Raw genomic sequence first — 24,799 nt, forward strand, 5'->3', positions numbered from 1 at the left:
CTTGTGCTTTTTTATATTGCTCTACGGAAATTGGTGCAAATTGCCACTAACAGACCTATTGCCTAGACTGGTGCTCCAGTTTGTCGCAATTTTTAAATAGTCATAATTTATTGATTTCCATACTCGCTTGATAGCAAAATCTTATTGGATAGAACTAGAAGAATAATTTATTATTAAAGCTATTTCAAAAGGTTTTCATTTCTGGTACGATTCGGATGCCCAAAATGAAACAGATTATCAAGAATTTGTCCGAGTCTGGTTCATGAGGACCTTTCCATGGGGTGCTTCTACTAAATTGTCCCAGATCGTATCCTTTGGAATGAGTCCAATATGTGTAAATTAATCCCATCAATTACAAACCCATATTAAAGCGACCGGTCCCATCCATACGTTTTGACCAGAACTGGGACTGGTCCATACACACAGGGACCAGTCCTATACCGGTGCTGAAGTTGATCCATTTCCCGTAGGGTGATTTTAGCCTTCTTACTCGGTGTCTATCCCACCTTATTCACTTATAAACTTTGTATTTTATATTAACAAAAAAAGTACAGATTCACCATATGCTTAATTAGTAAATGGTATAATTAAACCAGGGCTGTGGAGCACTTTGTTACAGTTGCTAGAATTCTATCAAAAATTGTATTTTTTACTGTGTGGTAGATTGATAGAATTCTTGATGTTTTGGTAGATTTATAGAATTCTTGATGTTTTGGTAGATTTTTCAAAATATTCCTCTTAGACTAAGAGATACTTCACAAATTTTCTATAGAAATAAAATTTTGACAAAATTTTCTATAGAAATAAAATTTTGACAAAATTTCCTATAGAGAAAAACTTTTGACAAAATTTTCTATAGAAATAAAATTTTGACAAAATTTCCTATAGAAATAGAATTTTGACAAAATTTTCTATAAAATAAAATTTTGACAAAATTTTCTATAAAATAAAATTTTGACAAAATTTTCTATAGAAATAAAATTTTGACAAAATTTTCTAAGAAATAAAATTTTGACAAAATTTTCTATAGAAATAAAATTTTGAAAAAATTTTCTATAGAAATAAAATTTTGACAAAATTAAAAAATAACATATTATTTTATTTTCTTCCTATAAAAATACATTTTCCCTATAGAAATGAAATTGTTGAAAAAAAAATATTGACAATATTTTCCAAAAGAAATCATTTTTGACATAATTATAGACAAAATTTTGACAAATTTTTTGTAAAAATAAAATGTTGATAAAATTGTCTATAGAAATAAAAATTTTCAAAATATTCCTCTTCGATAGAGAGGTACTTTACAAATTTTCTATATAAATAACATTTTGACAAAATTTCTTATGGAAATAAAATTTTAAGCGAAATTTCTAATAGAAATAAAATTTGGACAAAATTTCCTATAGAAATAAAATTTTAACAAAACTTCCTATAGAGAAAAAATTTGACAAAATTTCCTATAGAGGAAAAATTTCAGATTTTAACAAAGTTTCCTATAGAAATAAAATTTTGGCTGAATTTGCTATAAAAATTTTACAAAATTTGCTATGGAAAAAAATTTTGCCAAATTTTCTATAGAGAAAATTTTCGACAAAATTTTCTATAGAAGTAAAATTTTGACAAAATTTTACAAATAACTTTTTTTCCAATAGAAATAATTTGTTTTTCAAACAGAAATAAAATTTTGACAGAATTTTCTATAAAAATAAAAATTTGACAAAATTTTCGATAGAAACTAAATTTCTTATATAGATAAAATTTTACCAAAATTTTCTATAAAAAACATTTTGACACAATTTCCTATAGAAGTAAAATTTTGACAAAATTTTACAAATAACTTTTTTTCTTATCGAAATAATTTGTTTTTCCTACCAGTCTGCATTGATATCAGCCTAACATCAAAATTTGGAAACATCGCAATTTTTAGCATATATTATTTTTTGACTTTCCAAAATATTGCAAAATCCGACTTTGGCGATATGGACGTTAACACTATACTATTTTGGAATGTTCCGATTATAAGATTTTTTGTACAACTATTTAGGTATTTTTTAATGCGCCGTTTTCTTTCAGAGAATGAAGCCGACCCATTTTTGTCGGCGGCGGCTAACACTAAATTTTTGACTACGGCGGCGGCGGCTTGACGGCTAAGCCGATAAAAAATTGTCTGTTCGGCGGCGCAAAATTATCTATTATAAAATCAATTTGAAGTTTTCCGAATTGTAATGAGATTAGTTGTACAACCAATCTTACAATCAAATTTACATTTCATTCAAATTTTTTGAGCTAAATTTTTGTAAAACTATTATAGCAACTTGATACTAATTGATTAAACGTGGAAAGTTCAAAATTTTGGCAAAAACTATAATAAATATTATTAATTTTTTCTGATATAAATCAATATTTTAGATTAATTGGCGGCTAAATTTTAGTCGAGATGAGTCGATATAGTCGGCGGCGGCGTCGACTGCTAAAAACGGGTCGGCGACGGCTAAAATCGGCGGCGCGACTCGGCGGCTTCATTCTCTGTTTTCTTTATACTCTTATTTGTTCAAAAATCAGCTGCAGTATCGATTGTTTCGTCAAACATAAATTGTAAAATGACCAATATGTACCATTTATCTAGAAAAGGTGGATTATTGGACAAATATGAGTATTATGTAAACGGCATATATAATATTAGGGCTGTTTTCTTTTTGCACTGGATACCCTAAGCAGTCACGGACTAAAAGAAAACAGAGTACTCGTTTATCCAGGACATCTCCAAAAAATATGCAACACTGTCATCAGCTGTTTAAAAACAATCAAAGAAAACAAGTGAAATCTTAAATTTTTAATGTATGAAATGCTCAAATAGTTATAAATATGTACTGCTGCGATTATTCATGACACTGTATCACTTTGAATTTCATGATATTCGATAAATTAGTCACAATAAACTGCTATTGTGAATCTAAAAAGCGTCACTTTATCAAAATGCAATCTGGTAACACCGACACGACTTGCACTGATGAGATGTTCTGGATAGAACACCAGTGCAACGATGTTCTGGATAGCCCATACAAATGCTGCATCCAGTGCAGAGAATGAAGCCGCCGAGTCGCGCCGCCGATTTCAGTCGCCGCCGGCCATTTTTTGCCAGTCGACGCCGCCGCCGAATATGTCGGCTCATCTCGACTCAAATGTAGCCGCCAATTAATCAAAAATATTAGTTTAAATCAAAAAACTGTATTAATAATTGTAGTAATTTTAGTCAAAATTTTAGCCTTTCACCCCCAATCAATCTATTTCAAAGTGTTATAATAATTTTGCAAAAATTAACCTCAGAAAATTTGAATGAAATGTAAATTTTATTGTAAGATTGGTTGTACAACTAATCGCATTACCATTCGAATAACTTCAAATTGATTTTATAATGGATAATTGTCCGCCGCCGAAGAGACTTATTTATATCGGCTTAGCCGTCAAGCCGCCGCCGCCGGATGCAAAAATTTAATGTCAGCCGCCGCCGACAAAAATGGGTCGGCTTCATTCTCTGATCCAGTGTTAAAAGAAAACAGCCCTATTATGTAAAAATAATTTTGTTATCTGAACACACCATTTAACTTCAGCTGTGTTATCTATATTTTCTTTTGCATCTGAACGGCCCATAGGGATTATATTTCTAACGTAATGAACACAACCAATCTGTCAAGAAAAGTGATTAAATGACAACTTATTCCAGTAGTACACACATAGATAATTTCTCACCATTGCGTTTTATTGCGTATAAAAATCACCGCCGTATGTGCGTTTTAACAATAAGTGGAAGTTTATAAAACTAAAAAAAGTATATATTAACAAAATTCTATATAAAAATTTTCGTGTAAACTAAAAATATTCGATTATAAACGTAGTTTTATTTTTCTAAAGGTTGAATTAGTGCACCTAGAGAAAGAAAATTCAACGTAGAAGTGTGTATGTATTCGAAAGAGATGGTCATATAAGAATATTTATTGTGTTTATGCTGTTTCATTTGCTCCAATATGTGACAGAATTCATGCAATTGAATTATTTATTAACTGCATTTTTTGTTCGTAGTCGTGGTCGTCGGTCAAGTCAGCAAGTCAGCTTTTTATTTCCGTTTAAAGAGTTCTTTCTCCAAAACTACTTTAATTATATACATTCGAAGTGCGATAGATATCCTGCAATGTAATTATTATATGTGGATAACTTTTAATTAAAATATAGTGACGTTATTGTATGTGTTTCCTTATTGTTTTCGTGTGTGCCTTTTGTTGGTTTCTTTGTGTGGCCTCATTTGTTAATAGCCTTGAACTTTGTTGTCGTTGTGTTTATTAACGAAGATGTAGACATATTATTATAAAATCAAGAAAATGAAACAATTTTTTGTTGGCACAATTCAATAGTTTTTTTTTGGTTTTGTTCAAAATCCTGCCTGAGTGATTCCAATTGGAAAATTTTTACTTGTTTCAATTCGTTGAGCAAGACGAGGCGAAACGGAAAATGTGATGAAGTATGAACAAAAAAAGTGTTTGTGATTGAGAGAGGGAAAAGTGAGGAGCGTTAAGGTGCTAAATTTCATCCACCATTCACTAAAAATATACCTTTTTTCTGCTTGTCTTTGGCAAAAGCAGAAAATGAAAACAAACTTTTCAACTAAAGCAATGATTTACATACAATAAACTTTAACAAAGAAACTTGGCGAAAAAACACAAAGAATTTTCCCCCTAACGAAATCTCCGCCATACAGGGTCATGGGGGGGGGGGCAACAACAAAACGCGCAGTATTAGAGAGTACATAGAAGACAAGATAACAAACTAAAGACTCGATGATAAACAACAAAGACTATTAATAAAGAAGACGTGAAATGGGCTTTGATAGTGTTAGTACTAGAAAACAGAGATTAATATCATACTTGTTGGAAAAGCGCTCCGAACTTACTGGTTTGATGCAGACAATTTTTATTTAGCTATTTTCTCCAACATTTCACGCAAATTTCTGTGTCGGTTGCACTAAATTATTAATAAAATGTTTCACAAAGTGTTTTTGTTCGTTTATGAGTTAAAAAAATTGCTAAAATAAGCGAATTAAGTTTTGTTACGAATGCAAAATGAAAAGAGAAACCGAAAAAAAGTTGCAACGTCTCATGGAACATGTATGATATTAATCTCTGTTTTTTCAAGAAAAAGAGGAAGAGCAAGCTTATCTCATGTCTTCTTTATTAATAGTCTTTGATAAACAATGATAAAATGCAATAACAAAAACAAAAAACCATGGCAAAATTTCAATTACATTATTGCAAATCAATCACAATATCCCAGAGCAATTACATTATTATAATTAAAAAAAGTATAACAAATAGGTGCTAGATGCTTTTTACTACACATAGTAGAGCATATAGTAGACGAAATTGCGGAGCAGCTCTAGTTGGGCTATACCACTCAAAAACAAAAATTTTTAGGTCGATAGAGGATTAAATTTTATGGTGAAATAAAAAAAAAACGGGTTTTGGGACTGAACCGGATAACCGGTTCGAATCTAAATTGTAACCCTTGTTAACATAATACACTTTAAACCAAATTTTACCATACAAATTCCTACGATAAACTATCAATAAATTGCATTTAATATGGATACAAGTAAATAATAGTGGAACAAATCTACATTAGCAAAAGTTGTTAAAAAATAAACAAAATTTTTTATTTGAGTGTAGGAGAAGGGATTTTAAAGCGAAAATGTTAAGTACAAAATTTTTCGGAAAAGCCGTGTTTTCGATATATATACATCTGAATTTTCGGTATTTTCCTTTATATTTTGGTCGAGATACCGACCCTAGAAAATTGAAGTATTGGTGCCGGCGGCCTTCGCGCGGAGTTTGAGACTTTCTTCTATAGACAGAGTCTAAAGTGGGCTAACGCGAACCCAAAGGGGATAGGTAGCCCCGGGGTTTGAGACTTTCTTCTATAGACAGAGTCCAAAGTGGGCTAACGCGAACCCAAAGTGGAAAGGTGGACGGCCTTCGGTCGGGGCTTGGGACTCTCTCGTATGAACAGGGTCCAAATTAGGCTAACGCGAACCCAAAGTAGAAAGGTGGACGGCCCTCGGCCGGGGGTTTGAGACTTTCTCCTATGGACAGTGTCCAAAGTGGGCTAACGCGAACCCAAAGTGGAAAGGTGGCCGGCCTTTGGACGGGGGTTTGAGACTTTCTTCTATGGACAGAGTCCAAAGTGGGCTAACGCGAACCCTCTCCGGGTCCATGTTATTCTAAATATATTACTTTTAGTATGATTATATGCGATGGATACTAAATCCAATATACGTGATAATGAAAACCTTAGGGACCCGTAACTCCGAAAATACACACAAAAAAAATTTCTTTCTGATTCAATCACGAAATTAATTGATCCAATTAATTTTTTAATTGAAATGTCTTCAATCACAGAAATGATAGTATCAATTAAAAAAATAATTGACAGTCAATTAAAAATTAATTGATCAAATTAAAAAATTAATTGATACTGTTACGATTTTATATTTAGGCGTTTTTAATTACCCGACAATTAAAACACAGTTCTTTTAAATAACGACAATCTACAATTTATTTACTATGACTTCACACTTTACAATTCGTTCACACTGAAGTTATTCGTTTGACGCTTTAATTAAGACTCACCCGCAAGCAGCATGCGAGCGCTTTTATATATGACGGTGTGGCAATACGAGAACATTCTGGTAGCACTACAATATTCTGGCAACGCCAGAACATTCTTAGACAATGCTAGAAGGATCTACGACCATTAAGTAATTCGTCTGGTGGCTGCCAAACACATACACACTCACATAGATATATGCTCGCATTACTACAACAACAATGACAATAGACAATGAGATGAAATGAGAAAGCAAAATGACAAAGCAAAGGGGTTGTTATTCTATGAGAGAGTAAGAACTAACATTTCGGTAAGCAAACAAAAGAACATAAAAGAAATTCAGGAAAATACTAGAAAATGAATAGATGATTCCAACAAGTGATAGCGAAATTTTATCGTTACAATCTTAAATTTTAAATTAACGGAAACTAATTTAAATAAACTTATATCTATAATTATCAAATTCGTAACAATACTATTAGTTTGTGTGATTGATTTTTGTTTGAATTAAAAAATTTGTTGAATCAATTAGATTTTTAATTGAATATTTTTTTAAAACTCAATTAATATTTTAAATGGAAAATTTTTCGTGAAATTTTTTTCCATGTAGGTCTTTCTGACAAAAAGTGGTAAATATTACATTTTCATTTCATTTATTTATTATTCTCCAAAGTAATATACACAAAGCCAAACCTGGCCCAATTAACAATATATTACAGATTTATGCGGTAATTAACTAACTACAATAACAGGTTTATTATTGTGTTTAAAATCGAAAAGTCTGCAAGCTGGCCAAAAATTGGACCAATCGGACCACTAGTACTAAAGTAGATTTAAGCCATAATCGTTAATAAAACAGGTTATAGTGAACCGAAAATGATAAACCTTACAAATGAGGTATTACCGAGCATAACCGTATATTTGTTAAGATTCTACATTAACCCTGGACAGTCATCCTTCGCCAAAATGACGACGCGTAATTTCATTTTTTATTTAAAATGCATTTTGGTCGATTGCGAAATGATAAATTTAAGTTATACCAATACAACCAATTTATGAATTTTTGTCTTATACTAATTAAAATCAAATTGAATAAGGAAATAAACTCAATTTTTGTTCTCATTTTTGCTCACGATGCAAATTATAGCGTCTTGAAATATGCCGTAGTCAAAATGACGAAGGATGACGTTAGTGAACAAAAAATAAGGATGACTTTTCAGGGTTAAGAAATGAGCATTTTTGAACTGGGTATTTTTTGCAAAACCGGATATAAATCAAAAAGTCATCGATATAAAGCTAAATTTACGAAGATATCTCTCCCAGAACCGGAGTTTTGCGATGATGAATTTATTTATATAAGTGAAACGTGGAATTTTGCATAGTAAAAGTTGTGTTTCGGTAAGAACAAAAAAGAAGCGGTTAAAACCCGGTTATGGGAACCTGGTTGTACTAAACCGATTATTCGGATTCACATTTTGCAAAACACTAACAGAAAACCGCGCAAATTTTTTGGAAAAAATAACTCCTTTTTAAACGGGATATGGATATAAATCGGTTAAAATTGGACATTGATGTAAATCCGGTATTAAAACATTATTGATATAAAAAGCGCCGCTGACGAATTTTTTAACGTATATATATATATAAATCGATTAATATTTTCGATCGTAAGAAGAATTTGTATGTAAAAAGCGCCACAGATGAAAAGTGTTTCTTTTTAAAACCGGGTATTGATATAAATCTGTTAATATTTGCGGTTGTAATAACAATTTATAGGTAAAAAGCGTCGCTTTTGTAAAAAAAATTGAATATAAATAAGTTAAAATCGCCTGTTCTAATAGATATGTTATTTAACTATGAGGGATATGTAAAAGTGTTAGCAACAAAACAAAAGGGAATAATTAATTTATATAGAGTAGTTTTTGAGTTTGAGTTGGATTGTAAAAAACCGGTTCAAAAAAAGTACGTTTTAATTTGTGTATTCGGAAAGGATATATCAAATAGATGAATTCATATATAATTTGTAAGGTCTCATCATTAGCTAGTTGGTTTACCAGATCCGGTTTTATAAACGAGTATTTACTTACCCCCATATTCATAAAAGATAACCTAATCTTTAAACATAATATAACCATACAAATTGCTTCGATAAAATGTCAGTAAATTATTTTACTCTAGAAGCGAATAACCGGTTACCCGGTCGCATCCGCCAGGAAGAATTCTACCAACTATGAAGTTTTGGAAAAAATCTGAGAGGTATAGCTAAACTAGATTTTAGCCTATCTCTGGTCGTAGGAATATATCTTTTTCAATCGCGCTAATTTTTTTATATTATTAATTGCTCTTTAGAATCTAAAAATCAGTTATCCGGTTACTTCCGGCGGGAAAAAAGTTTTACCCTACCCTAAGTTTTCTACCATCTCTTAAGTTTTTGAAAAAAAGAGGTAAAGCTAAAAGTATAGTTTAAATGAATTTGCTTGAAACTGAATTGATACAAAAATACAATTCCGTTTTTATTTTCAAAATTACTATCTCCCATGTTCCGATATTCGGAATCGCAAGAATTTAGTTTTCTTATAAAGAAAAAAATTGAGATACTATCGGTCTTAAACTAACGACTTAACTACATAAAAGTGGAGGCGGTGCTTCTCGTGAGAAATGTGTCGGTTATACGGTTGCCACAGTTGGTAGAATTCGACCAAAAATGGTAGATATGTTACTGTTTGGTAGATTGATAAAATTCTTGATGTTTTGGTAGATGTTTTCCAAATTATTCCTCTCCAACTAGGTTAGGTTAGGTACAGTGGCAGCCCGATATTTCAGGCTCACTTAGACTATTCAGTCCATTGTTATACCACAGTGGTGAACTTCTATCCACAAATTTTCTATAGAAATAAAATTTTGACAAAATTTTCTATAGAAATAAAGTTTTGACAAAATTTTCTATAGAAATGAACTTTTGACAAAATTTCCTACAGAAATAAAATTTTGACAAATTTTTCTATAGAAATAAATTTTTGATAAAATTTTCTATAGAAATAAAATTTTGACAAAATTTTCTATAGAAATAAAATTTTGATAAAATTTTCTATAGAAATAAAATTTTGAAAAAATTTTCTAAAATAAAATTTTGATAAAATTTTCTACAGAAATACAATTTTGACAACATTTTCTATAGAAATGAAATTTTGAGGCAATTTCCTATAAAAATAAAATTTTGACAACATTTTCGATAGAAACAAAGTTTTGACAAAATTTTCTATAGAAATGAACTTTTGACAAAATTTCCTACAGAAATAAAATTTTGACAAATTTTTCTATAGAAATAAATGTTTGATAAAATTTTCTATAGAAATAAAATTTTGACAAAATTTTCTATAGAAATAAAATTTTGATAAAATTTTCTATAAAAATAAAATTTTGGTAACATTTTCTATAAAATAAAATTTTGATAAAATTTTCTACAGAAATACAATTTTGACAACATTTTCTATAGAAATGAAATTTTGAGGAAATTTCCTATAAAAATAAAATTTTGTGGAAATTTCCTATAGAAATAAAATTTTGACAAAATTTTCTATAAAAATTAAATTTTAACAAAATTTTCTATCGAAATAAAATTTTGACAAAATTTTTTATAGAAATAAAATTTTGACAAAATTTTTCAGAGAAATGAAATTTTGACAAAATTTCCTATAGAAATGAAATTTTGACAAAATTTTCTATAGAAATAAAATTTTGACAAAATTTCCTATAGAAATAAAATTTTGACAAAATTTCCTATAGAAATAAAACGTTGACAAAATTTCCTATAGAAATGAAATTTTGACAAAATTTTCTATACAAATGAAATTTTAAGAAAATTTTCTATAGACATAAAATTTTGACAAAATTTTCCAGAGAAATAAAATGTTGACAAAATTTTCCAGAGAAATAAAATTTTGACAAAATTTTCCAGAGAAATAAAATTTTGACAAAATTTTCTATAGAAATAAAATTTTGGGAAAATTTTCTATAGAAATAACATTTTGAGGAAATTTCTTATAGAAATGAAATTTTGAGGACATTTCCTATAGAAATGAAATTTTGAGGAAATTTCCTATAGAAATGAATTTTAAGAAATTTTTCTATAGAAATGAAATTTTATGAAATTTTTCTACAGAAATAAAATTTGACAAAATATTCTATAGAAATAAAATTTTGACAAAATTTTCTATAGAAATAAAATTTTGACAAAATTTTCTATAGAAATAAAATTTTGAGGAAATTTCCTAGAGAAATGAAATTTTGACAAAATTTTCTATAGAAATAAAATTTTGACAAAATTTTCTATAGAAATAAAATTTTGACAAAATTTTCTACAGAAATGATATTTTAAGAAAATTTTCTATAGAAATGTAATTTTGACAAAATTTTTTATAGAAATAAAATTTTGACAAAATTTTCTATAGAAATAAAATTTTGACAAAATTTTCTATAGAAATAAAATTTTGGGAAAATTTTCTATAGAAATAACATTTTGAGGAAATTTCCTATAGAAATAAAATTTTGTGGAAAATTCCTATAGAAATAAAATTTTGACCAAATTTTCTATAAAAATTAAATTTTGACAAAAATTCTTATAGAAATGAAATTTTGACAAAATTTCCCATAGAAATGAAATTTTGACAAAATTTCCTATAGAAATAAAATTTTGACAAAATTTTCTATAGAAATGAAATTTTGGCAAAATGTTCTATAGAAACAAAATTTTGACAAAATGTTCTATAGAAATAAAATTTTGACAAAATTTTCTATAGAAATAAAATTTTGACAAAATTTTCTATAGAAATAAAATTTTAACAAACTTTCCTATAGAAATAAAATTTTGATAAAATTTTCTATAGAAATAAAATTTTGATAAAATTTTTTATAGAAATAAAATTTTGACAAAATGTTCTATAGAAATAAAATTTTGACAAAATGTTCTATAGAAATAAAATTTTGACAAAATTTTCTACAGAAATGATATATTAAGAAAATTTTCTATAGAAATGCAATTTTGATAAAGTTTTTTATAGAAATAAAATTTTGACAAAATTTTCTATAGAAATAACATTTTAACAAACTTTCCTACAGAAATAAAATTTTCACAAAATTTTCTATAGAAATAAAATTTTGATAAAATTTTCTATAGAAATAATATTTTGACAAAATTTTCTAAAGAAATCAATTTTTGAGGAAATTTCCTATAGAAAAGAAATTTTGACAAAATTTTCTATAGAAAAAAAATTTTGACAAATAATTTTCTATAGAAATAAAATTTTGACAAATGGAGATACTTTTAGAATTAAATCGAAAGTTCAACGAGAATTTCTAATTTTGGTTTAATCTTAAGAAAATATCGCCAAGCGAAAATTTTTTTTATTTAAGATTATAATGACTCATGAATTGAAACTTGTCGATCAATATCTTTGTGTTAATAAAAATGAATAGAATTAAATAGCAAGTAGTGAAATGTACATCCCTAGCACGAACAAGGTCAAGTGGCGTGGCGTTTGCTCTTGTTCCTTTTATAAAAATAACAAACGACAATTACAAATGGCAACACACATTTGTTTGCCTGAGCCTGTAACAGCTGTTCTCGTCTCCAACAGCACTTTATCAGTGCCAAAAACCACAAAAGCCTGAGAGATTTTTTTTTTAATAATATCTGAAATCAATCAATAGTGTTAAAAAATTGAAAAAGGGATTTATCGTGGGCCTTGAGTCATTACATTGACCTTGACAAAATGCCATTGTACAAAATCTAACGTATGACCATCGGCCTGGCCGTGTATTAATCACAGGTTATCATCTGACCTTTTCGCCAACGATGAACGTGTTTTGTAGTTTTCCGGTATTTGGAATTCAATTCTTGCCTGTCTATAAGCAACGCGGTAATTTTAGTCTCAATGAAACGATAGGTATAGTGGCAGCCCAATATTTCAGGCTCACTTAGGCTATTTAGTCCATTGTAATACCACAGTGGTGAACTTTTCTCTTATCGTTAAGTACTGTCCGAATCGATGTTTAGCTGACTCACAAAGGGAACTGCTTTTTATATCCGAGTCCGAAAAGCGTTCCACATTGCCGTGGAACCACTCCAGAAATGTCGCCAGCATTACTGAGAGGGGATAATGCAGCGCTGAAAATTTTTTTGTTTGGTTTGCAAGGGAACTTATGCTGAAATGACAAATCTGCCACTATTTAGACCACAATATTCTTTTGTCTGCATTTACCGGAATCAAAAATTTTCAACATATTTTTTTCTATTGTCATTCAATATCAGAATATTTAATTGGGCTTAATAAAAAAATATTTTTGTTTTTTCTATTTTAGAATTTCGCTTAGAAAACTTCTAGGATCTGGATTTTTTCCCCACTAACTCAACAATTTCGACTAAATTATTCGTGTCATTGATTCTATAAAAGTTTCGAACGTAAATTCCAAAATATGGATTCCGATGAAGACTCATATGAAATGGACTCTGGTAATGTTTCATCCGGAGATGATGGTGATGGAGGATTTGATATGGAAATAGATGAAATGCCTCATGAACGTCAAGCTGAATCCGATGAATATCATTACGAAGTTTTGACCACAGAAGAAATAGTTCAGCATCAAAGAGAAATAATCGATGAGGTTAAAACAGTCATAAAGGTAAGTTGCTTACATTGTTTTATTAATCTCTATATCCATACAAAATTTTATTTCTATGGGAAATTTTGTCACAATTTCATTTCTATAGGAAATTTTGTCAAAATTTAATTTCTATAGGAAATTTTGTTAAAATTTAATTTCTATAGGAAATTTTGTGAAAATTTCATTTCTATAGGAAATTTTGTCAAAATTTAATTTATAGGAAATTTTGTCAAAATTTAATTTCTATAGGAAATTTTCTGAAAATTTCATTTCTATAGGAAGGTTTCTGAAAATTTCATTTCTATAGGAAATTTGGTCAAAATTTCATTTCTATAGGAAATTTGGTCAAAATTTCATTTCTATAGGAAATTTTGTCAAAATTTCATTTCTATAGGAAATTTTGTCAAAATTTCATTTCTATAGGAAATTTTGTCAAAAATTCATTTCTATAGGAAATTTTGTCAAAAATTCATTTCTATAGGAAATTTTTTCAAAATTTCATTTCTATAGGATCTTTTTGTCAAAATTTCATTTCTATAGGATCTTTTTGTCAAAATTCCATTTCTATAGGATCTTTTTGTCAAAATTTCATTTCTATAGGAAATTTGGCCAAAATTTTATTTTTATAGGAAATTTTGTCTAAATTTAATTTCTATAGCAAATTTCGTAAACATTTACTTTCTATAGGAAATTTTGTCAAAATTTCATTTCTATAGGAAATTTTGTCAAAATTTCATTTCTATAGGAAATTTTGTCAAAATTTCATTTCTATAGGAAATTTTGTCAAAATTTCATTTCTATAGGAAATTTTGTCAAAATTTCAATTCTATAGGAAATTTTGTCAAAATTTCATTTCTATAGGAAATTTTTGTCAAAATTTAATTTCTATAGGAAATTTTGTCAAAATTTCATTTCTATAGGAAATTTTGTCAAAATTTCATTTCTATAGGAAATTTTGCCAAATTTCATTTCTATAGGAAATTTTGTCAAAATTTCATTTCTATAGGAAATTTTGTCAAAATTTCATTTCTATAGGAAATTTTGTCAAAATTTTATTTCTATAGGATCTTTTTGTCAAAATTTCATTTCTATAGGAAATTTTGTCAAAATTTCATTTCTATAGGAAATTTTTGTCAAAATTTCATTTCTATAGGAAATTTTGTCAAAATTTCATTTCTGTAGGATCTTTTTGTCAAAATTTCATTTTTATTGGAAATTTTTGTGAAAATTTCATTTCTATAGGAAGTTTTGTCAAAATTCCATTTCTATAGTAAATTTCGTTAAAATTTCATTTCTATAGGAAGTTTTGTCAAAATTTAATTTCTACAGTAAATTTCGTTAAAATTTCATTTCTATAGGAAATTTTGTCAAAATTTCATTTCTATAGGATCTATTTGTCAAAATTTCATTTCTATAGGATCTATTAGTCAAAATTTCATTTCTATAGGATCTATTTGTCAAAATTTCATTTGTATAGGATCTATTTGTCAAAATTTCATTTCTGTAGGATCTTTTTGTCAAAATTTTATTTGTGTATAAAATTTTGGGCAAAATTGTGATAATATTTGACATTGAACCTCTCAGTTCTCGGTGTTAATAACAATGTCCATATATGTCCTTAGATCATTGGTAGGAAGCGCTGTTTGTAACAGGTCTGCTAGTTCTTTTAGTTCTTTATAATTATGGCAGATACCAACAACAAATAACAATCTAGTTTAGAAAAATCTATAAATCTGTTATTTGTAGTTATAATGGGAATCTTCGTCTTGAAATCCATTGTTTTGAAATTAGGCCAAGGATGTGGTCGGTGGTGATATACTATATAATACATACATATGTTGTATATTTAAAACGATTTGTATCGTCATATCTCTCGAATGTTTGAAGCTAAATAAAAAAGAGGACAAAGAAAGGGAAATGACATTTCGTCTATGTGCAACGTAAGTATGGTACTCCAAACAAATCAAACACAAAATCCATACCTATCAACTGTATATGACGAAATCTTATATGTGTACAAAGGCAAAAGCGATTGAAAATGCATTTGCTTAGTACTGACTGACTGTTGATATTATATGTATAGCTTGATATTGTTTGTTTTTTTTTCGATTTTCAATTTTTCCTCAAAAGAACAACTGCGATAGAAGTAGCTTTCAAATATAAATATGGTTGTAATTATATATTGTGTATGGAAATAAAAACAAAGTACAAGATGTATTGGTGGTACTATACTAAAACACAGACGAATAAGTATAGGAAGAAATGTTAATATTTTGACAAAATTTTCTATAGAAATAAAATTTTGACAAAATTTCCTATAGAAATAAAATATTGACAAAATTTCCTATAGAAAAAATATTTTGATAAAATTTCCTATAGGAATAAAATTTTGATAAAATTTCCTATAGGAATAACATTTTGATAAAATTTCCTATAGGAATAAAATTTTGACAAAATTTTCTATAGAAATGAAATTATGACAAAATTTCTTATAGAAATGAATTTTTGACAAAATTTACTATAGAAATGAAATTTTGACAAAATTTCCTATAGAAATGAAATTTTGACAAAATTTCCTATAGAAATGAAATTTTGACAAAATTTCCTATAGAAATGAATTTTTGACAAAATTTCCTATAGAAATGAAATTTTGACAAAATTTCCTATAGAAATGAAATTTTGACAAAATTTCCTATAGAAATGAAATTTTGACAAAATTTCCTATAGAAATGAAATTTTGACAAAATTTCCTATAGAAATGAAATTTTTACAAAATTTTCTATAGAAATAAAATTTTGAGAAATTTTCCTATAGAAATGAAATTTTGACAAAATTTCCTATAGAAATGAAATTTTAACAAATTTTTCTATAGAAATGAAATTTTAACAAATTTTTCTATAGAAAAAAAATTTTGACAAAAATTCCTATAGAAATGAAATTTTGACAAAATTTTCTATAGATATAAAATTATGACAAAATTTCCTATGAAAATGAAATTTTGACAAAAAAAAATTCTATAGAAATGAAATTTTTACAAAATTTTCTAAAGAAATAAAATTTTTACAAAATTTTCTAAAGAAATAAAATTTTGACAACATTTTCTATAGAAATAAAATTTTGACAACATTTTCTATAGAAATGAAATTTTGACAAAATTTCCTAAAGAAATGAAATTTTGACAAAATTTTTTATAGAAATAAAATTTTGAAAAAATTTCCTAAAAAATCAAATTTTGACAAAATTTCCCATAGAAATGAAATTGTGACAAAAGTTTCTAAAGAAATAAAAGAAAAAAATCCTATAGAAATAAAATGTTAACTAAATTTTCTATACAAATAAAATTTTGAGAAAATTTTCTGTAAAAATAAAATTAAAAAAAAAATTTCCCATAGGAATAAAATTTTGAAAAAATTTTCTATAGAAATAAAATTTTGAAAAAATTTCCTATAGAAATGAAATTTTGACAAAATTTCCTATAGAAATGACATTTTTATAAAATTTCCAATTCTGATAGATCATTGGCTCATTGTTGAATTTTTGATGATTTTTCTTTTTTGATTTTTCTTTGCAGCTGCAATCAACTATAGAAATGAAATTTTGAAAAAATTTCCTATAGAAATGAAATTTTGACAAAATTTCCTATAGAAATGAAATTTTGACAAAATTTCCTATAGAAATGAAATTTTGACAAAATTTCCTATAGAAATGAATTTTTGACAAAATTTCCTATAGAAATGAAATTTTGACAAAATATCCTATAGAAATTAAATTTTGACAAAATTTCCTATAGAAATGAAATTTTGACAAAATTTCCTATAGAAATAAAATGTTGACAAAATTTTTTGGCAAGAAAAAATATTTTGATAAAATTTCCTATAGGAATAAAATTTTGATAAAATTTCCTATAGAAATGAAATTTTGACAAAATTTCCTATAGAAATGCAATTTTGACAAAACAAAAATTCCTATAGAAATTAAATTTTGACAAAATTGTCTACAGAAATGAAATATTTACAAAATTTTCTGTAGAAATGAAATTTTGACAAAATTTCCTATAGAAATGCAATTTTGACAAAACAAAAATTCCTATAGAAATTAAATTTTGACAAAATTGTCTACAGAAATGAAATATTTACAAAATTTTCTATAGAAATGAAATTTTGACAAAATTTCCTATAGAAATAAAATTTTGAGATAATTTCCTATAGAAATGAAATTTTGACAAAATTTCCTACAGAAAATAAATGTTGATTTGATTCATTTCTATAGGAAATTTTGTCAAAAAAAAAATCCTATAGAAATGAAATTTTGTCAAAAAAAAATCCTATAGAAATGAAATTTTGACAAAATATCCTATAGAAATGAAATTTTGACAAAATTTCCTATAGAAATGAAATTTTGACAAAATATCCTATAGAAATGAAATTTTGGCAAAATTTCCTATAGAAATAAAATTTTGACAAAATTTTCTATAGAAATGAAATTTTGAAAACATTTTCTATAAAAATAAAATTTTGAGAAAATTTCCTATAGAAATAAAATTTTGAAAAAAAATCTTATAGAAATTAAATTTGGACAATATTTCCTACAGAAATAAAATTTTGACAAAATTTCTTATAAAATGAAATTTTGACAAAATTTCCTATAGAAATGCAATTTTAATAAAATGTCTAATTCTGATAGTTCATTGGTTCATTGTTGAATTTGTTGATTTTTCTTTGCAGCTTCAGTCAACTGTAACACGAATATTGCTAAACCATTTTAAATGGGACAAAGAGAAACTTTTAGAAAAATACTTTGATGGCAATACAGATGAATTTTTCCGTGGTGCACATGTTATAAATCCTTTTAGTAAACCTGCCAATTCTAATAAGCAAAAGGTAAAAACGAATGTAGTATATCCTATTTCTGTCAATAAATCAATTTTATTTTTTTATAGAATTCAAAAACCAACACAGCTGAAGAATGCGAAATTTGTTTTTCACAATTACCCTCAGATGTAAGTCAAACGAACAAAATTTTAAAATTGTGCTTGTACAAAAACAAAAAATTATGTAGGTAGATTTTATTTGATATCTTGTTTTTTTAATTAAATTAATTAAATTAATTTTATATATACAAAGATTATTATAAAATAAAAAAATAATTATTAAACAGTTTTTCTGGTTTAGAGATATATTCATATTATTAATAAAATTAATTTAAAAACTAGTTTTGCAGTAATTTACTTAGAAAATCTTTAAAATATTGTAAATATTTTTTTATTAATTAATACAATTTTTCTTTTTTTTTTGTATTTTCTCTTTTAGTCAATGGCTGGCCTAGAATGTGGTCATCGTTTTTGTTTAACATGTTGGCGGGAATATCTTACAACGAAAATCATTACCGAAGGTCTTGGCCAGTCAATCTCATGTGCCGCCCATGGCTGTGATATTCTGGTGGACGATGTTACTGTTATGAAACTGGTGCACGATGGTCGTGTACGTGTTAAATACCAACAACTGATCACCAACAGTTTTGTGGAGTGCAATCAATTGTTACGCTGGTGTCCGTCCATTGATTGCACTTATGCAATTAAAGTATCCTATGTGGAATCACGACCGGTACGCTGTAAGTGCGGTCATAAATTCTGTTTTGTTTGTGGTGAAAATTGGCATGATCCTGTCAAATGTCGTTGGCTTAAAAAATGGATAAAGAAATGTGATGACGATTCGGAGACTAGCAATTGGATAGCAGCAAATACAAAAGAATGTCCCAAGTGTAATGTAACAATTGAAAAGGATGGCGGCTGCAATCATATGGTGTGCAAAAATCAAAATTGCAAACATGATTTCTGTTGGGTATGCCTAGGCTCATGGGAACCACATGGTTCGTCATGGTATAATTGCAATCGTTATGATGAAGATGAAGCCAAAGCTGCACGTGATGCTCAAGAAAAATTTAGATCATCATTAGCAAGGTAAGCGGCTCACGTTGGGAAGAAATATTTTTTAAATAATGATTGCAAAAAATTCTCTCTATTCTTTCAGATATTTACATTATTATAATCGTTATATGAATCATATGCAATCTTTGAAGTTTGAAAATAAGTTGTATGCTTCAGTAAAACATAAAATGGAAGAAATGCAACAACACAATATGTCATGGATTGAAGTAAGTTGGATTAAATAGAGCTTATTTGTTTGTCCGAATATCAAATTATATATTTTTTTAAAATTTTATTTCTATAGAAAATTTTGCAAAATTTTATTTCTATAGAAAATTTTGTCAAAATTTTATTTCCATAGATAATTTGGTCAAAATTTTATTTCTGTAGAAAAATTTGTCAAAATTTTATTTCTATACAAAATTTTGTAAAAAAATTTTCCCAAAATTTTATTTCTATAGAAAATTTGGACAAAATTTTATTTCTATAGAAAATTTTGTCAAAATTTTATTTCTATAGAAAATTTTGTCAAAATTTTAAATATATAGAAAATTTTGTTAAAATTTTAAATCAATAGAAAATTTTGTCAAAGTTTTAAATCTATTGAAAATTTTGCCGAAATTTTATTTCTATAGAAAATTTTGTCAAAATTTTATTTCGTCTATAGAATTTTTTTGTCAAAATTTTATGTCTATAGAAATTTTTTTGTTAAAATTTTATTTCTATAGAAATTTTTGTCAAAATTTTATTTCTATAGAAAATTTTGTCAAAATTTTATTTCCATAGAAATTTTTTGTCAAAATTTTATTTCTATAGAAAATTTTGTCAATTTTTTTTTTCTATAGAAAATTTTGTACAAATTTTATTTCTATAGAAAATTTTGTCAAAATTTTATTTCTATAGAAATTTTTCTCAAAATTTTATTTCTATTGGAAATTTACTCAAAATTTTATTTCTGTAGAAAATTTTGTCAAAATTTTATAGCTATAGACAATTTTGTCAAAATTTTATTTCTATAGAAAATTTTGTCAAAATTTTATTTCTATAGAAAATTTTGTAAAAATTTTATTTCTCTAAAAAATGTTGTCAAAATTTTATTTCTATAGAAAATTTTGTCAAAATTTTATTTCTATAGAAAATGTTGTCAAAATTGTATTTCTATAGAAAACTTTGTCAAAATTTTAAATCTATAGAAAATTTTGTCAAAATTTTATTTCTATAGAAAATTTTGTCAAAATATTATTTCTATAGAAAATTTTGTCAAAATTTTATTTCCAAAGGAACTTTTGTCAACATTTTATTTCTATAGATGGTTAGGTTAGGTGGCAGCCCGATGTAGGCTCACTTAGACTATTCAGTCCATTGTGATACCACATTGGTGAACTATTTCTATAGATAATTTTGACAAAATCTTATTTCTAAAGGAACTTTTGTCAAAATTTTATTTCTAAAGGAAATTTTGTCAAAATTTTATTTCTATAGAAATTTTTTGTCAAAATTTTATTTCTATAGAAAATTTAGTCAAAATTTTATTTCTTTAGAAAAGTTTGTCAAAATTTTAAAATATATAAAAAATTTGTCAAAATTTGAAATCTACAGAAAATTTTGTCAAAATTTTATTTCCGTAGAAATTTCTTGTCAAACTTTTATTTCTAAGAAAATTTTGTCAAATTTTTTTTTCTATAGAAAAGTTTGTACAAATTTTATTTCTATAGAAAATTTTGTAAAAATTTTATTTCTATAGAAAATTTTTTCAAAATTGTATTTCTTTCTATAGCAAATTTTGTCAAAATTTTATAGCTATAGACAATTTTGTCAAAATTTTATTTCTATAGAAAATTTTGTCAAAATTTTATTTCTATAGAAAATTTTGTCAAAATTTTATTTTTAAAAAAAATCTTTTTTAAATTTATTTCTATAAAAAATTTTGTAAAAATTTTATTTCAATTTGTTTAGGTGCAATTTTTGAAAAAGGCCGTTGATATCTTATGCCAATGCCGCCAAACTCTCATGTATACGTATGTGTTTGCGTATTATTTAAAAAAGAACAATCAATCAATGATATTCGAAGATAATCAAAAAGATTTAGAATCTGCCACAGAGACATTATCTGAATATTTGGAACGTGATATAACATCAGAAAACTTAGCTGATATCAAACAAAAAGTTCAAGATAAATATAGGTGAGTTAAAAACAAACTTATTAATTTATTTCAATACAATTCAATATTTCTTATTCACTTTGTAGATATTGCGAGAAGCGGTGTACAGTGCTCTTAGACCATGTGCATGAAGGCTACGAAAAAGATTGGTGGGAATATTTAGAATGACGAGATATTCAAGAACCTTTGTTAGGGCGCTATGGTGGTAATAAATTAAAAGGAAATTCATTATAATTAAATAACTAAAAAAAAACAAATTAAAAATTTTTTGAAAACAAAAACAAAATACAAAAGAACCCCAGATAAATATAATAAGCAAGCAAAACCAACCAATCAACCAACCAGCAAAACAAACAAATGGAAACAACAACAAATTGCAAATTAAACAAAAAAACCCCCCATTTTACTATAAAAATAAAAGAAAAACACAAATAACAACAAAAACAAATTAAAATAGTTATAAACAAACAAATAAACACCAACAACAAATTAATATATATAAAAAAAGAAAATATATAGAACATCCCTATATTTGGACCTATTACACTAAAAGTGTATTAATACATTATTTAAGTATGGCTAATGAATGTGGTTGAGAGACAATGAAAGGAAGGATTTTAAATATGGCTTCTTCGCTTTTAAAAATTGAATTTATATGTTGGAAAAGTTTAACTTAATTTTATTTTTTAAATTTCCTTAAAAATTCTAGATTTCTAATTTTGGTCGTACCTGAGAATTGACTTTTCATGTAAGTCATAATGACTTTTTAATAATTTATTTACAATGACAATTGATGTTTGCTTCAGGTCTTTATAGAATTCTTAGTGAAATTTCGCTGTTTGGGGAAAAACTATAAATAGTCGATAACAACGTTACCATCGAATATTTAGTCAGCCTAAATAACTAGGAAGTTTTTCATTGGGAATTGCAATGACGTGTAATAGTATGTATTTCAGACTAGTATGTATTTCAGACTATTTTGTCTATAGTTATTTAGAGTGGATTAAAAATTTACGTTTCCAGTTTTAAAAATCGACTTTTTAAATTTTTTTTTTGAAATTTCAGAAATTTTTTTTTGTATCTATATCTATTAAATCTGCATAATAATCAAAGAAAAATCGACCAATGAAGTTCTATACCAGTCTCCAATTGTATTATCTATTTAAAAAAGGCTTTGAACCCAGAATTTAAAAAAAAACATAATTTTGCCTCTTTTTTAAACTCGAATTTAAATTTTTGTAAATATGGGAAATTACACAATTCAGCTTTTTACAATTGAGACCAGCTTTCAATAGGTATCGTACGCAATGATTATTGGCTTTTTTTTACAAAATTGATGGATGATCTTTTAACGATTTACTGTAGGCTTTGGAATCAGAATCAAAAAGCATAATTTTGTTATTTTTAAAAGACGAGAAAAAATATTTTTTTTTAATATGGAAAATTATACATTTCAACTTTTAAACTTTGTAAAAGTTAAGTTTTCGAATCCAAAACTTTTACATAATCCCCCATGTTCCAAAATTCGGAATCGCAAAATTTTCGATTGGCGATATTTTCTTAACCCTAAAACATACAAATTTAAATTTTGGCAACATAGTTCTCTTGGATAAAAAGTTAAAATGCAAATTGAATTTAAATCCGATAGTATCTCAATTTTTTTCTTTATAAGAAAAATAAATTCTTGCGATTTGTGATTCCGAATATCGGAACATGGGGGAATGTTTTTATAGATAAGGAATTTAATTGGAAAAAATATCTTGACAAAAAAGATGGAATGGTTCACAAGATATTGACAATTCGATATATTGCGTTTTTGCAATTCTTAAACCAGAACATGGGTTTATATGAAACAGAAAAATGTTCTGTTTTCAGAACCAAAAAAAAAAAAAAACAGAAACATTTTGCATATAGACTTTTATTTTTTTATAAGCCCCAACTTTCACAAACATTGTCGATAGTAACGTCGTCTCTGAATTTAAACAAACGTGAATAATCAGTCATTCTTATACATTATGGTTTTCGACCAGAGTTGGGGTTCCACACATGACAGTTGGGATTATGAGCGAGTAGCATATATAAGAGGTCATGGAATTCCACCCCATGATTATTTAGAAGAAGTAAAACACGTTTGTTTTATTTTTGATCGATAATAAAAATTTTGTGAATTTATTTAAAATTCCTTTTTAACTGTATGTCGATAAGAACATTCACAATTTTTGTTCATTATTTTAGAGATACGATTCGCAATCAAATATAATGAGTTACCCCCTCTTATTGAGCTAATAATAGTGTGGAATTGAATACCGAATAACCATGGTATCACAATGAAGTTGCTAGTTCAAGTATATCGGTAACAATAAGCAGTCACCTAAACGAACATATTTTTGGTATATTCGTATTTTGTCAATTTTTTAATTCTTTTTTAATTTAGGTCGATAATACCAGCCTCGGAATTTTCATAACCATTCAATAACAAGGCATTATTTTTGAAATACGGTTCGGACTCATTTATAATGAAGAATTACCCTTTTTTGATCCAATAGCAAAAGGATCGAACAGCGGATAACCATGGTATCACATAACAATAAGTAGGTAGCTATTCGAACCTATTTTTGGTATATTGGATCAAAGCAAGCTTTTGTCGATTTTTTATATTATATTTTAATTTTTTGTCGATAACCATAATAACAAGACATTATTTTTGAGATATGCTTCGGACTCATTTGTAATGAAAATATACCCCTATTATTGAGGTAATAACAAAGGGATCGAACAGTGAATAACCATGGTATCACAATGTAGATGTCATTTCAAATGTGTCGGTAACAATAAGTAGATAGCTAATCGAATCTCCTTTTGGTATATCAACATAATAATTTTGTAATTTTTTTGCTTTCGGTCGATAACAACATCTTTCGACGAGGAATGCTTATTTAGTAGAATCAAAACAAATTTTGGAAAAGTTTATTATTTTACAGTTTTATTTTTTTTTAATTTATTTTTTTAATTTTTGGTCGATAATAATAACCACGCAATTTTCATGGCCATCAAAAATAGGACATTATTTTTGACATTGTTTGAACCCAAATGTAATGCGCTTTACAGACTATCAGTTATTCCGGACGGAATGTCGGTGTTTGTAAAGAATCTTACAGTGTGTCGAATCGATATGACTTGTCGGCGACCCTTTTTTTATGTTACATTACCATAACAGGATTTTTTCATAACAGCAAAGGGTTGATTTGAAGAAAACCCCTTTCCCCCCTTGTCATAAAATCTTTTGGATACCACCTATATATTTTGAAGATATTTTCCTATGATTCATTCAATTTTGTCCTTTGCTTGTTCGTATGTGAGTGACATTGAAACATCAATCAATCAATTTCTTGAG

At 26.8% G+C, this 24,799-nt stretch overlaps 1 protein-coding gene across 3 annotated transcripts; it reads left to right on the plus strand.

Annotated features, from left to right (window-relative positions):
* Nucleotides 1-3,768: 3,768 nt before the first annotated feature.
* On the plus strand, nt 3,769-21,957 carry ari-1 (E3 ubiquitin-protein ligase ariadne-1). Of its 3 annotated transcripts, none has more exons than XM_075298898.1 (8): nt 3,769-3,787; nt 13,015-13,335; nt 18,042-18,197; nt 18,257-18,316; nt 18,627-19,276; nt 19,347-19,470; nt 21,200-21,426; nt 21,492-21,957. In XM_075298898.1, exons 2-8 carry the CDS (start codon nt 13,129-13,131, stop codon nt 21,571-21,573), a joined length of 1,506 nt encoding a protein of 501 aa, XP_075155013.1. In that variant the 5' UTR covers nt 3,769-3,787; nt 13,015-13,128; the 3' UTR covers nt 21,574-21,957. The 3 variants fall into 3 exon arrangements, with proteins under 3 accessions (XP_075155013.1, XP_075155012.1, XP_075155011.1); XM_075298897.1 differs by lacking the exon at nt 3,769-3,787 and adding an exon at nt 3,804-3,957; XM_075298896.1 differs by lacking the exon at nt 3,769-3,787 and adding an exon at nt 4,075-4,191.
* Nucleotides 21,958-24,799: the final 2,842 nt, after the last annotated feature.

The sequence above is a fragment of the Haematobia irritans genome, chromosome 3 (genome assembly GCF_050003625.1).
Source record: "Haematobia irritans isolate KBUSLIRL chromosome 3, ASM5000362v1, whole genome shotgun sequence".
Lineage (NCBI taxonomy): Eukaryota > Metazoa > Arthropoda > Insecta > Diptera > Muscidae > Haematobia > Haematobia irritans.